Below are 16,473 nucleotides of genomic sequence, written 5' to 3' on the forward strand. Positions count from 1 at the left end.
AGCTTAGATACGGCGCTTCTTCCTCTGCTTGTAAGCAAAGCTCCTCGCTTCCGGGTCATGCGTCAGAACGCCGGCTCTATTCTCGCGCATGCATCGTGGTGCTTCATGAGTTCACGTCTGAGGCCTAGACGGAAGACAAGCACCTGTTGAATAAAGTCGTTTTTTTGTTTTTTTTTGGCGCACAAAAACTATTCTCGTCGCTTCATAAAATTATTGTAGAACCACTGTAGTGAGATGGACTTTGTAACGACGTCTTTAGTACCTTTTATGGGTCTTGTGAGTGCAAATTACATTGCTGCCAATCGAGGCCTTTCTGAGCCATCGGATTTCAACAAAAATATCTTAATTTGTGTTCCGAAGATGAACAAAGGTCTCACGGGTGTCCAACGACATGAGGGTAAGTAATTAATGACAGAATTTTCATTTTTGGGTGAAGTAACCCTTTAATAACCTCTCACCTTGCAATCTGGAGTCAGGCATGACTGACACCAAATTATTCTGACCATTAACAGTATCTGACTGAGTTTATGCATACTGTATTACACCATGGACAAATATGTAAACTGCCTATGAAGTGTAAGCCAAATTCCCAGTAGTTAATTCCTGCACAGAGGAACCAAGGCTATCTTTACCGGTGTCCTGTGTCAATGCTGGAACAGTTGCTCAGATGAGCATCAGAATGACGTTAATTGAATTTTTAACTAATACTTTAGAGAATGTGTTTGTATTCTGGAATTCCTTTAGCGTTTCAAAATAGAACATCCACAGGATCAAAATCTCTATAATACATTGTGACAAGTTGTGGGCGCATGCTGATTGTACCATGCCAGAAAACATAAAATACCCAACAGTTGTTCTTTCAACACGAAGGATTACCAAAGCATGTGAGAATAACTGGACATAGAAATCAAAGCTTCCAGACACATCTGCTTAGCATTTCACAATAAAGAATCACACCGGTCAGATAACGTCGCTTACTCAAGATTTACATTCACTGCAAACAGATGCCTTTCCTCAAAATGCAACTTTGTCATCCTTGACGAAAGTTTGCCTTCTCTACTTTCACATTTTTCTGCATGATCTTCCCTCAAACTTTGAACAAATTTGGTATGTGACTGAAATAAGACTTTTTTTCCTAAGACAAACTAGATGAAATTGTAGCTGTCCCTGTAATGTGGACACAGCACATTTACATCATTTAGCAGACGCTTTTTTCCAAAGCGACTTAAAAATGAGGAGAGCAATAGAAGCAATGAGACAAACTTGCTGTAACAAGTCTCAGTTAGTCTAACAGGTTTTTTTTTTTAATATAAAGAAAAAGAAAACGAATAGGATAGTTAAATGCTGGTCTTAATTGGTCAGGTGCTGCTGGAAAAGATGTCTTTCACAGCAGAAGCTAATTTTATCTCAATCTTTTTAATTTCCACAGGTGCATCGATGCCATTTATTAATATGCTTTCTTAATATCAGCTTCCTCTTAATAGGGCCAATAAGAGAGGTGTGAATTTAATGACACTGATCTGATACTGACAGCAGGAAGTATCAAGGAGGCATTGCTTTAATCAGAGATGTCCCTGCATAATCCAATTTATGAGCTCTGAAAGCTCAGCAGCAAAGTCCACCAGTATCACGGGACAGGGCATGATGACAGTCAATACCATTCCAGGGAATGACAGCATTGAAATTCGCCCACCTCTGGCCAGGGTTGAACACATGAACAGGATTTCTTCACACACAAGACATGAGTTTAAACAGCTCATCTGACCTGAGCAGGAGTCCTACATGCACTGACCAAGAGCTGCAAAAGCCATTCAGCATCCTCTTGTGGCTAAACCAGGGAAAAGTAGTCTAAAAACGGACATGTAGCACCATCATAGATGACAACATTCCTTGAAATTTCTACTATGTGCTAGATAATCACTTTCAAATCAGCCATTTCTACATTAAAATATATGCAAATGATTTTCACCCCATGAAACGTTAACTATTTGAAAACCAAAATAAACCTGGTTATGCTTGTATTTGTGATAGGAGGGATTGATGGATTTGAGACATATGAAAATTGGTAGAATACAAATTTCTTTAGACTGATTGGGCCTGGATACAACAGTCTGCAAGGTGATAGTTCAGGGGTCATGCTGCATTGTGAAGAGAATGCGGAGCACAGGTGCTTTACCTTCTTAGTGCTGACGGAGCGTCGCAGGGCCCTTGCATTCACTCCCACTCTGTTACTGCTGCCACTCGCAGATGGCAGCGTGGCGGAAGGAGGGCTGCATGGAGCACCAAGGGCCGCAGTTATTCTGTCTGTCCCATTAATCTTTGATGCAATGTTGTTGTTTTCTGTTAATACCAAAGTGCTTGTGCTCTTAAAATTGCAATGGCTTAGATCTATTTCTTCCCCATTCTTGATTTTGTTGAGGTAGTCCTTTAGCATCGCCTGAGTACTCGGCTCACTCAACCAAAAGAGGAAGAGCTCGTCGACCTTCATCTTCAGGACAGGCTGAAGCGTTTGTGGTGATGCCATTTCTGGTTCGCTTCATGCAGCCAAGGAAAACTATTTTTAAACGACCTAAAGAATAAAGCAGAAAAGACAGTCAAACTCCTTTGTCAAATTTAGATGTTTGAAACATGCACTAAGCAATTCACAAATTATTTTTTTGTTCTGGTTATATGTGTGTGTGTCTTTGTCTTTTACATATTTCTTTAATGTAAAAGCCAAACAGAACATAAACATCACAAACAAATGCTTGCTTATCTTCACTCTCACTGCTTGCATCAATTTACCTTTTACAAAAATGACCTTGGTCCTAACAATCATAATAGTGATTTTTATTAGTAGTACTGAAACACTGTGGTAACTTGGTATTCGCATCCAAAGTCAAAAATACTAGACAATTAAACTCGTATTTTACTTTTAGTATGGTTTTACACTATTAATACATGCGGTTGCTATGATATTGCGGCGTAAACTATGGTTACTAAACATCCCACCGCGGAGGACAAAACTGGAGAACACACCGATAATATCACTATTTTACTCACAATTCCACCCATAATCCAGAAGAAAGTGTTCAAACAGAAGCATAGCTGAAACATAATATGGTGTATTGCTGTTGCTAGCTGACTAGACGAAGCATATACTTCCACAGCTAACGGATAACGGGTAAATTATTACATAAACACCACCAGTATTCCACAACATAGATAAAGAAACGTATTTTTAATCGGTAAACAGTACAGAATTAAAGGTAACTAGTTTGCATTACTCTACCTGTTGTTATTAGGACGAGTTTTGGTTGTTATCGTTCATTCACTTTGAATCAAACTCTCGTTTACTCAGGTAACCGGGAAAAATTTATATCGCGAGAGTAGCGTCCATACGCGAACGACTCGTTCGTTTGAAGTGGTTCTTTTAAAGAATCAATCGAACCGATTCGCAAGAAGAAAGCGTTCGAATCGTGTGAGTTGCCGTTTGAATCTATGGTTTGAATGTAGAGTTGAATGCTAGACGAGTCACTGGCTGAAGCGAACGTTATCTGGCCTTGTTCGACTTCAAATGCATCATTGTTTAAAAGGAAAGATTTCTGTTTAAATGCGAAAAGGTAACTATAGTTATAGAAGGAATATTACTCAGCAATATGCTACCAATAACGACACAGTTTGCTATTGTGCTCTTATTAAAATATAAACTTATTTTGACTTTGATCCTTGGACATAAGGTAGGCTATACCTGATATGTGAATGACATAACATGTTTAACATGACAAAAAAAGTTTGCTACTTTGCTTGCTCTGTTTTTAACGAAAAATAGATACTTTCCACTAAAGCTGGAACTATTATAATGTATTTAGCTAGATAGTGCCAAATTCCCATTTTCCCCCAGCAAATGTTAAATTGTATATGAGAGGAAAATATTTCTGTTCAATAATACTATGATATTTATAAAATGTGTTTTAATCATCTGATGTGCTACCCGTTATTAAATAAACTAAGTTTATCTGAATAATTTCACTTGCTTTACTTATTTAATATGTGGACATATTCTGCTTAAGAGTAGCTTGGAATATTATTTTTTTTAAATATGATGCTGAACAAAAAGGTCTCAAAGTGCAGTGGAAATTGCATTAGACTACTGCATTAGTGTCATGTAGAGGTGTCCTGATAAATTAATTCTAATGGCCACAATGTTAGACTGATCAAACTAATATGGAGCCCCCTGTAATGTTCCTCAAATTTTCAGTAACACCACATTAGGCATTGTACTTAACTGAAAGAAACTTCTTGTTCATCTAATGATTTCCTTACAGCCATCGCTGTGTATAAATTGTTTAAACTAGACCACTGCTGTAATACCATTATGCTTAGGGAAACACAGAAAACCATATGATCTACAGCACAGTCTGAAATCCTTTAATAGTTATTCCACCCTGTACCTCATGATTTTTAATAAAAGCACAAAAGCACACCCTCTTTATTCAAAAAACATTTAGATTTGTAATTCACATAATAAATCAATGCTTGGTGGGAAGAATAGATTTCACAAGACACTTCAATTGCTCTCAGATGTTTGGATTCTTTATTTGAGATCACAATGGGGAATGGGAATGATGATCATGCCTTTGAAAATCCATGGAGATTTGCTCATGCTATATTGATGTTAACGGTATGGAGGAGGAACTTTCATTGCCCAATATTTATTTTTACTTTTTAACGAAAATGTCTGATTTATCAATGAATGACCTGCAGGGTTCATATACTTCACCAAAGCACACACGCACAAACATTACACGTGTGTACTTACTAAACTGCATTTAGTACACAATGATTAGACCTAGTTTAAAGTACAATTATATAGGCTATCAGATAGTATGCCTTAAACACAAACACACACACACGACTGGGCAGAAATATGAAACACACCTTTATATGGCTACAGTCACCAGGCAAGACGGCAATGTCTAATTTTGCTTTTAAATTTGGGAAAACGTTCAGGTTTTGGACTTTACAAGCATGTTGCATGCGAACAGCACTAAAATACATTTCCATTTCGAGTTCCCAGAGAAGTTTAATATTTGTTTTACAGCAAGGTACTGAACTGCAAACATAATTATGCACATATTCCTTTTATTGTTTTATTTAATCACACTCAAGTACCAAGGTCAAGTAGCATGTCATCAATATTAATCGAAGAACATCACAGTACTTAAAGCTATTTGTTTGTTGATGTGCTATTAAAAGGCAGATAAGCCAGTTTCCTTTCAAGATAAAAAGAAATGGACATTACATCATGGCGTGAATTATTTCATGCATTAACTAAATTGCCCCCTAAATGCTTCCTACAAAAATGAGTAACCTATTTTAGAAAAATGTGTTTCATCTATTAATTGACTTGAGATTTCAATCTAGTTTTTTTTCCTCAAACATGAGAAGAAAAGTTGAGTGATTCCCCCCAATGCTGGACAAAGAGCTGTTTCTTTCCCTGACATGCCCGCATGTGAATGTGGAAATAGGTTTTGGTTCTTTTTTGCCAAAGACGTTGCAACATATTCATTCCTGGTAAAAAAGGGAAAAAAAGGTATAAAAAGAGGCTCGTTGAGCCCCCCCAAGGGCCTGGGGACCCGGGCCCCACCTTTGAACACGCATCACATCAGTCTTTCATTTCAGCTCCCAGAATTTCATCATTCATTTCACATTATCTGAAGCTCTCTCATATGGAGCTTTGCTCGCTGTCGAGACGCCTCTGTTGCTTCAAGATCTGTTTGAATAATTCAGAAAAAAGCAGGAGAAGATTAGAAGGCATTGGATTTGACTGCGTAAAGAATCAGTCCAACAACTCCCATCATAGTTATCAGTGGATCCGTGTTCAGGCAGATTGTGGTAGCTGTGGTTCAGATGTATTTACTGTGGTGTAATATCTCATTGATGTGAGTGACAAGGTGTAGATTGAGAATTTAGCTCACCTCCGCATCAGAAAAATCAATGGAAGCATAAATACAGTTTAAATGTTGTAATTCAGGGCTACAGTCTGAGCTCAGCACAGCTCATGTTCAGATTTTTAGAAAGTGAATGATCTGAAGAATTTGAGCTGAAACCGTATAATGGACGACTTAAATGGCAATGGTTTGCACTTGATCTGCAATTAGTTTTTAAATAATTGTTTTCCAAAAATTGTTGACAGACAAGGTTAAAAATGTACAGTTATACATTATACAGTTCATCTAGTGTAGATAAAATGCAACAATTATTCACCAATATGCACATGAAAATAAGCAGCTTATGCAATCAAATTAAAGAGGCTGCAATTAAAAACCATTAATGACCTACAAAATCAGAGCTTGAATTGAACATGAGACAAATTGTCATCAGTAATAAAACATTACATTATTTTGTTCTGCCTAAGTAATAATAATTACCATTTAATGTTAGAGATTATGTTATTATTATATTTTAAACGGGCCACAATTTGTCACAAAATTAAATCACACATTGAAAATTAATTTTTTTAATGAGAAAGAAAATTCAGTGATGTCTTATCAAAGGCTGCTAACTGTGATCTTTCAATAGAGCCAATATTCTCTTTATCTCTGCCAAAGAATGTCTCCTTTGACCACAGCAGTATCTAATTTGTGAACATATTCTTCTTTATATGTGATAAAAAAAAAAAGTTCTCTAATTCACCCAAAACACGTGTTTCCGCCTGGTTGGTGTCCAGGGATGTGTGGATATTGTATGCGAATATTACATCTAAAGGTAACAAACATATTTAAAATGTATATCTAAATTAAAAATGTAAATCTACTGTATGTATGTATGTATGTATATATATATATATATATATATATATATATATATATATATATACATACATACACACACACGTTGGGTTTTATGTTTTATGGGGACATTCCATAGACATAAAGATTTTTACACTGTACAAATTGTATATTCTCTTCACCCTAAACCTATTTTTATATATAAAAAAAACATAATCAATTATTATGATATATAAGATGTTTTCATCTTGGGGACCAAAAATGTCCACACAAGGATTTTGGATATTGCCATCTTTGTCTTAACATATACCTAAACCACACACATGCATGCACGCACGCACGCACGCACACACCCACACACACACACATACAGTTTCACTATCTTTGTGGGGGCTCTCCATATACATAATGGATTTTATACTGTACTACCCAGCACAGAAAACTTTCTGCATTTTAATATATAAAAAAACATCACTTATTTTGATATATAAGCTGTTTTCATCTTGGGGACCAAAAATGTCCACACAAGGATTTTGGATATTGCCATCCTTGTTGGGACATTTTGTCCCCATAACATCACTGAACCACCAACCCGAACCACACACACATACTCAGTTTCGCTATCTTTATGGGGGCTCTCCATTGGTGTAATGGTTTTTATACTGCACTGTATATTCTGTCCACTAACCCAAACCACACCCATCACAGAAAATTTTCAGCATTTTTACATTTTCAAAAAAGAAAACATAATTTAGTATGTTCATTAATCTATTTCCCTTGTGTAGGGGATCTCAGGTTTTATCCTTTATGTAATATAAACCTGTTCACACACACCAACGTATTTAACATTTCAATAAAGACATTTTAAATATATATATCTGCAGTTCAGGGGCCTTGTGTCTGTCAGATCACATGATCTCATGGAAACGTGTTCTGTCTTATTCTAAAACACTATTCCACCTAACCTTCTCAGAGACGTTGTCTTGACGTCTGAGATGTAAAGATCTGGTTCTTATAATTAGGCCGTGAGTCAATCCACTCAAAGTGCTTCAGTTACAAATGTAAGGTCACAGATATGGCTGACTGTATGGTAAAATGATACATTTAAAAAAAATCTCTCTGAGGACAGTATAGCTACACTTCTCAGCCATTGTAGGCCTATCGTGTGAGGAAGTATCTGTTTGATACGTGCTGAAAAGGACACACTTTTCACATAACAGTAGGCTAAAACCTTGGCACTGCTCCCTATAAAAGGATGAAAACAAGCAGTCTAGTCGGACAGAATCAATGTAAAGCCATTACATTAGCAACCCTGGAGCATGTGTACCTGTGCAGCATATTGGAGAATGCAGTGATGGCCTTCTCTGCTCTTCTCCAGCATCTGCGTAAAACTGCAACTGCTGGAGCCTTTGCAGGAGTCTGTTGGCATACAAAATCACTCAGATGCAGAATATCAAAAAACATGTCTTAAACTATCTACCTGTGTATGGGAGGCACAGACAACAAGAATGCGTACGTGTGTGTTTGTGCTTATGCAAGGTCTGATATTCCACGTGTGCCCTCCTACCGAAATTACATTCATTGTCTGTGTTATTGCTAATCACTGACAGAGCACGTTGTTCACAGCAGGGAAAAAGAGGGCCATCGAGAACAAGCCTGACTGATTCCCACTGAGTTAGTATGCGAAAAATCCTCTTATTTGCATGCTTGATTTGCAACATGTTTTGCTCGTTTTTGCCGTTCTTTGTTCTTGTCTACTCAAATTGCGAGACAACTAAAGGAGACGCATGTTGATACAGATCAACAGCGGCTTTTTAAAAATAGTTCTAACCACAGGACCATTACACATAATTTAATAAAAAATGTTTTTTGTATTTTTATTGATTGAATATTATAGCAAAAATGTGTGTAGGTTATTCCGAATGGAACAGCTAGTCAGAAGTTTAAGGACTTAGCACATACCGCGTCTACAGTTCAATTGAAAAACACTGTTGCATAATTACTCCACTAGATGGCAGTACACGCTATTTATATCTTCAAACAGAGTACAGAGTAAAGATTTTACTTAATAATACTTTGAGACACCGAGGTTATGAAAACAAACCAACAAAGAAATCACACCTGCCAAAATATTTTGATATTTGAATTAGTCTGCTATCCTATAAAAATTTCTTTGAACATTGGATTAAAATGGCAATTGTCAACAGTCTGAAACACTCACATGAAGGTGAAAGTGCATTAAAAGGCTTAAAATAAACTTGCAGCAGAAAAAAAACAAAAAAACATCAAAGCTTTTATTACAACACACATCATACAAATTCTAGAACAAGCTGACAAAATTCTCTCGTGTGACTTTTTACATATCCCTATATCAAACATTAAAAGCATTTCTGTAAAACTCATTACTAGAGAGACAGGGTCACCGACTGTTTCTTGAAAATATAGGCTATATATAGGTCACAGTGTCACACGTTTTTTTAATATTGCACATTTTAATGCGTCTATATCTATAAGCGTAGAGTCTTAGCTACAAAAATGTATTGAACATTTCTAATGCTATTATCCATAAAAAAAAGATACAGGTCTTTGAGCATATGTTATATGAGCAAAAATATTTATGAAGCACAAAAATTCACGAAACAGAAAATAAATATACTTTAAACTATAATATACAATACTACAATAATCAAACTCTTGTTTTGGCCAATATATATTATAATTAATTATAATTTAAAAAAAAAATTAAATTGAAAACAAATGTGACAACTTTATTTTTGTAAGGAGTACTTTTGTCTAGAACACAGAGCAACTTTTATACTGATACAATTTAGGTTGATCAGTAGAGTATTATATTATAAAGCAGTTTATTTAGTCATCCTACAGCTTAAAAATACAATGATATTGTAGGTCTAATTGTGATTTGGGGGTAGAATTAATACAATTATTTTAAGACCATTTTGCACCATTCAAACAAAAAAGTTGTGTAATTGGACTTATGCCTCATGTTATAGTTATGACAACCCCGGTCTCCTCTCTACATTTATGTCAATACATATATGGAAAGTTGAAACATTTAATTCTTGAATTATTATTACACTTGTATATATGTTTACAATTTCTTTTGTCTTGTGTCATTATATGGTTCCATATAACAAGATATCACAGCTTGAGACAATCAGGGACAGATCAGTTCCACAGTGAATGTTAGTTATAAATAAAGACAGTACATTATATGGAGAAAAAAAGAAGAATCTTTTTAGATAAAATGACTTTTATTATTCACATAAAAGTCCAAACATATACTTTATAAAACTAGTGTCGCTCTATGGGTCCGAAAGCATGTCTACAAGTGAGAAAAACATGCCGCAGAGGCCGACTGTCCACACGGCCAGACTGCTCAACGCTGCCTTCTATTATGATGTCAGCGCCTGGGTTGAATAGCATTCAATATCCCAAGGACGGCCGTTAGTGGAACATCAATAGAATAATACAGAGCAACACTAAACAGTAATTGCTCATAGTTGCCCAGTTCATTTACCCATTGATTTATTGATATTTCACTGCTTAATGCAATTAAAGTGCAGCAATTAGGGGTGCTGAAATACAGGTTGTTTGTGTTATTATGTTGCCCTGAAAGCATCTATCCACCCTGAGGCTGTGCCCCTCCCTGGATGTCATCTCTCAATATGATTATGATATATGTTGACCATATCATATCATTGGACGATTCTAACGCAGCATGCAGCAGAGTTCTTTTCAAGAAACCATCCATCTGCCCGAAGAATATAATTAAGGAGGAAATCTACAGTGGCCAATGTAAAATAAATATAAGCATAAAGCAGTCATGACACTCTTCCCAGCAGGAAAATTGGCGAGTGCAGTAATTTTCTAACCAGGTTTTGAGATTGAATTTTAACATCAAGTGTGAAGCTCCTGTGGTGAGAAAAACACAACCGTCAGTCCAATAATAATGCAAAACAAAACACAAAGGAATGAGGAGGACAGACCAACACTATAAATAACACAAATAACAGCTTGTTGATCACTATAAACAAATAAAACTGCAAATGACTTTCTGGAACTCGAGTGTTTAAAAACGATACAATCCACTTCATCTAGGTCCATTCATTCACTTGCAACCCCGGGCAGCTTGGTTGAAAATCAAAATAAAACACAAGGAACGGTCGTGGAATGACAAAAAGTAAAATTGTTCTCTACAGCCGGCGTCGGTCTACTGGGGTTTGAGCTATCGAGGTACTCAGCTGTCAGAGTAGTAGATATAGGGAGATTTGAGAGCAGATTAATAGACTGCTTTGTGGGTTCTCTCCCTCATTTCTGCTCCCTTCCTGTTTTTTAATTCATGCAAAATTATAATAAAAACCTTCGTAGTAACATGCAGATTCTTATGCAAAGCAGATTTACCTATGGTGCACGGACCGCTGCGCTTGGCTTTGATCTGTGTTTCTGACACTCTCCAACTATAAAGAAGAAAAGAACTTAAAAACTGTAAAGGCTCTTAATTGAACTGAACATAAAAGAAGATACATGGTGTTAATTGGTCTATGCTAAGAATAATTCAGGCCTTAGAGACTACTGTCCCTTACCGGCCCCCCTGCCAAAGTGTCAAGATTTACATCTTTAATTCAAGATTTCCCCCGTATTAATTACTTCTCAGCAAGATGTGAATCAGTTCATTATAAAGTATAATAAATGGCAAATATATATATATTTTTTCTGGTCTGTGAATATCAGTTTTCTTCAGTGAGCGCAGTGAAATGTTTCCCCTTCTCATTTTTCCTCGCATATTTTTGGGAGAAACTTGTCAAACTGATTTTATACCTGACAATGAAGGCAGATTTATTTATATAAATGTAAGCATATTTTCACAATAAATATATGGAAGTTCTTTTTGCTGGTATACAGTGTTTCTTGCACCATGATAAAAAAAACAAACAGAATATGATAATGTCAAATGCATAAAATGTTCAAGTTAAAATATATAAATAGACATTCTAGACATTCTATCAAGCAGGAGCACCACTGAATATTCAATTTCAACTTTTCACAGGATTTTACAAAAATTAAGTCAATGAATGAAACTGCAAAAACAAATAATTTTCACTTACGAAAATATACAAAATGTGCAAACCCGAAACCCATGTGAATGTGTAATGGGCTTCGGCGTCTTCCATTCAGCGCAGTGTTGAAAACAAATCTATTGCCTTAGCGGCCATGAGACCATTTGAAATTCTACCTCTGCTTCAGACTGCATTCCTCGGCTATGCCATTGCTTGGGCTGAGCATGTTTCATTGTAAAGTAAAGCAATTTCAACACTCCACCCCCTTTGTGACCTTTCATTATCACAGCCCGGTACGTGGCTCCTCTATCCCAGAATCCTTGGCTCACCGTTGAAGATGATAGATGGGACAGTAGAAGCTGCTGGACAACACTAGCATTTAGGGAGGCAGAGCAACACACATTACCACTAATACCCCGCAATACAAGCGCAAGGTAACCACATTGCACTAAGCCTGCAAGAGCACACTTGAAAGTGTTACTGAAAATAATATATGCAATATATTACACAAACAGTTCTCATACACCTTGGATTTTTGTATTGTTTTTGATGCAATTTTATTTTGACGATATTACAGTAATTTATTGACACAAAATGCGTGACTTTACGGGGCTAAAAATGATTTGATTAGGAAACCTGCAGGGACGTATTAATTGAAAAAAGAGAGAATCTAATTAACATTCTACAGTGACTTAAAAGCTGAATATTATTAGAGCTGCAACCATCAGTGTGATGAAAAGAGAAACATGACAGTGAAATTTAAATTCAAAGAGCTGCGAATAATGTACACACAGATCAAAAGAATAAACAGTGGGGAAAAAAAATAACACCACAAAGTTTAATTTCCCTGCCATGCGAGAATGAGTACAAAAGCACTAGGAGAGAGCGCTTCCACAAACAACAGTCTGCTCGTTGATGAGCTCTAATGCTGCCAATTAAAAGGTGTCACAAACAGACACGCTAGGAGCGCCACATCCCGAGATTCGTCTGCTCTCATGTGGCCTAAATTCTCTAGATCAATGGCTTCGCCTGCATCACCGAAAAACAAACCAATATGCTCATAATTTCGTCCGCGAGAAATGTTTCATCCTTCACCTTGAGTTTGCATCGGCCCTTCGGCTAATCTGCTGCATGTTGAACCCGCTAGTCATTCCTAGCGGTGTACATTTAAAGCGTATTAGCATTTGTCCCTGCAGTGCGTCTGGGTGCCAAAGAGCCTGTAATTATTATTCATTAGTATTCATTAGTGCTGGGTCCTGCCCGGTGTGTAGCTCATGTTGAATCAGCTATGGTGTTAGATTTCTGACGAGGCCTGGGTGTGCAGGTCAGGGAGGATTCCTTAATTAGGCTTACAAGTCACAAGTTATTTTCCACGCTCTACACGCGAGGTTAAGAACGCAACTGTGCTATCACTCCACCAGGACGAGAGGAGAAAAAGCAAGGATAAAAAGAAAACGTGGCTCCTATCTCTCGCCTCTATTGCCTGTCTTGTTGCGTCGGACTAGCGTGATTAGTTCAGCAGGCTACGTTCATTATGCGTTTGGCCAGATGAGGAGCTTTTTCCTTTTTTTAATCTAACCTTAATTTAAAATGCATGTTCGTTGCGAACGTCCAGTCTGTGAAAAAAACCTTGGGATGGGTTGTGAGCTCAGAATAGATTGCTGAGAATTCTGGCTCGGCTGCAGAGAATTTATCATCAAACTACTCAGCAAAACAAAAAGATGCTAATGCTCCAGAGAGACATGAGATCGAGTATGTATTAGAGAGAGAGACTTCTTCCAGGACTCTGTGTCAGAAACTTGGTATTAAAAAACACATTTGTGTCACTTGAGAGCAGCTGTTTTGTGTCGCTGTATTGAGCAAGAACAAGCTGAGCTTGGGTGGTGGATCGAGCACATTTTAGTGACTGTAAATATTGCATCATTCTAATTGCGTCATGTGTATTCAAGACAACAAATACAAAAACATCTAAAACGCTTTTATGGTGTCGTCAAATGAGTCTCGTAGAGTGGTATAATACATTACACATTTTAAATTCTGCCATAATTTACTCACCCTCATGTCGTTCCAAACCTGCAGGACTTGTTTCTGTGGAAAACAAAAGAAGAAGCTATTATGAAAATTAGTATTTGACAGCTAATATTAGATTCTGCACTGATGTAATTGCGTTTGAAAGTGTCTGTACAATATACAATAAAGAGCTTGATTTTATATTACAGGCAAAATGAGACCCAGTAAGGATCCTTCCGTAAGTAATCACATTCACAAGTGAATCTAAATGAAAAATATTGCTGCTGTTGACCGTTTGGACAACGTGTCCCTGAAGAGCATCTATAAAGCACTGAGAAAGGGATATTCTCAATTACACTCCCCATAATGGGAACGATTGTTTCTCGGTCTCAACTGTTTATCATTGCGGTTATCGAGACGTTTATGGTATTCACAATGGAGCAGAAATAATGAGAGAGGAGTGGGTGGGTTAAACATCAGGGTGAACTCGCATTATTCCAACCCCCATCAGCATCAGAGAACCATAAAACCCCACAAATGATAATTGTTATGGTCTATGCATGAAGGAGGGTGGATTGTTAGCTGGAGCTGAATTTCCCTGCATGGTCTGCGCTGCACAGCTAATTGTGTAATTGTTAGCATGACTGAGTGTGCTTCTTCCAGGCACGCCGGTGGCTCTGGAAAGGACCAAAGTATAACTGAATTAATCTAATCAGAAAATAATTATGCTTGCCCCAGAGAGAGTTGGCTCAAATTTATCAAGCTCTTTTTTTGTGTGTGTTAAGCATGCCGCAGAGATGGGATTTACCCATCAGTCCGGGTCCCAGATCCTACAGCGGACGTGAGCACGATAGGGGGTCAAGTTCGCAAAGCAAGCTGTACACCTTCAGACAAAACGCAGTGGAGACGTTCCATTCCCAACGTCACTTAAGTTTAATCGGAGACATATATACGCACAAGGGTGTCACGTTCCTCGAGACCCTCCCAAAAAGAGAGTGCCTCCCACCTGAGCCAACTGCAAGTCCCCTGTTAGACGATTCCAAAACGCAACTGAACGGATGACATCTTCCCGCGTCTCAAGTGCGCGCGTCTTCCTTTAGATAAATGACACCGCTATATAGGTGCGCTTGACAGCTTTCAGATTGGAGCAGAGAAGAGAGAACTTTTTAAGTGAGATGGGTTAGCTGGGTAAATCTATCAAGGGGTCTGTCCTGGGAGAGAGGCGGGAGAGGGGGCTATGAAGAGCCCCGCTGTGCAGCAAGCTTCCATGCTGCGCACATCCTCGGCTCTCTGACAGTTGTGCTCAGCCTTCACTGTAATAATGAATAAAAGGAAACTCCCTGTAGATTACATATCTTCCATGTTTTGACATTGACCTTAATACATAATTTAACCACAAAGCCTGAAGAGTGTGTAACAAGATAAGATAAGACCAGAAGAAAACCAGCAAACAAGGGTGATGCTAAGTTGCAAATTGGATCCAAGAGGACACAACCGGAGAAATAAGCAGGAGAGGGACGAGTGACAAGGCGAGAGAGGGAGAGTGTGCGTGTGTGAAGAGTGATGCTCCAGAGGGCCTGCTGGAAAATATGTCTTGAGCTCCTTAAAGAGCTCAGGGAGCTGTTGAACAGCCTAAGCAGCGCTCTCGATGCCACCAAGTTAATAATTGCTGAGATTGGCTGCTCTTAGAGCAGACGTGCTACTGGCACCTGTGTTCCCCATGAACGCCACAGAAAGGCTGCACCGTCTCACCTCTTTCTAAATTCCCAGCGCCTCAACGAGTGGGTCCATGCCACCACGTTTGTACCATACATAAAACGTGCAATTGGGTACGCACTGAAGGTTTTAAATTGTATACAAATGTGTTGTCAAGTCCGTTCTCTCAGCATTATGAGACCGGTGAAGCCATTCGCGTTCCTCAACATGTGTGTGTGTGGCGATGAGACAGCCCCTTTGGAGCGCTTGTTGAACTCTTGTATCTGCTGTGCATGCACTATATGACAGGAAAGGGACAGCCGTAAAGAGCCATCACATCAAATTGGTGTCATCGCATGACAATGCAGTGTGACATGTTGTTACTCCATAAATTGAAGAAAATGTCACGCGGAGCTCTGTGTTGACCTTCCTTTAGCATGAAACTGTCTCACTGGAACAGAATGTTTTTCTTTACAAGACTTTTTAGTAAGCGAAAGACAACATTTTAATATTTTGACTTGAGTCAGGGCTTTTTTTTCACTAACTGGGAATAAAATAACTATTATTAGCATTATTTTTTTTCTTCTAATCCACACATTTTTTCCTAGGACTGATTACTTATACTTAGCGTCAGCCCACATGCACTCACATATGAAAACATTAGGTGGCAGTAAGGAATATCCCATAGTTCATGCTAATGCCTGACACTATGCAAATGAGGACTGCACATGCTACTTTTAAAGGAATAGTTCCAATATGTGACTCTGGCTACATTTCTGCAAAACTGCAAAAATGTCCCTATACATACAGTTGCATTTTCCAGATGAAATGAACACTTGAGGAAGTACAACCCCAAATCAGAAAAAGTTGGGACAGTATGGAAAACGCAAAAAAAAGAAGTGGTTTCTAAATTTACT

General features: G+C 37.8%; 1 protein-coding gene across 3 annotated transcripts in view; it reads right to left on the bottom strand.

Moving 5' to 3' along the window:
- The window catches only part of ppp2r3b (protein phosphatase 2, regulatory subunit B'', beta), a 95,507-nt gene that overhangs the window by 26,021 nt on the left and 53,013 nt on the right, over positions 1 to 16,473 (bottom strand). The window contains exons 2-4 of one of the 3 annotated variants that reach the window (XM_079821953.1): positions 13,907 to 13,939; positions 8,101 to 8,192; positions 2,177 to 2,569 (exon numbers count right to left, since the gene is read on the bottom strand). In XM_079821953.1, the coding sequence (XP_079678079.1) occupies positions 2,177 to 2,524 (348 nt within the window). In that variant the 5' untranslated portion in view covers positions 2,525 to 2,569; positions 8,101 to 8,192; positions 13,907 to 13,939. Of the gene's footprint in view, positions 1 to 2,176; positions 2,570 to 3,271; positions 3,335 to 8,100; positions 9,440 to 13,906; positions 13,940 to 16,473 lie in introns of those variants that run through there. The other 2 variants (XM_079821955.1, XM_079821954.1) reach the window with 2 other exon arrangements.

This window comes from Gobio gobio, assembly GCF_949357685.1.
Source record: "Gobio gobio genome assembly, chromosome: 7".
Lineage (NCBI taxonomy): Eukaryota > Metazoa > Chordata > Actinopteri > Cypriniformes > Gobionidae > Gobio > Gobio gobio.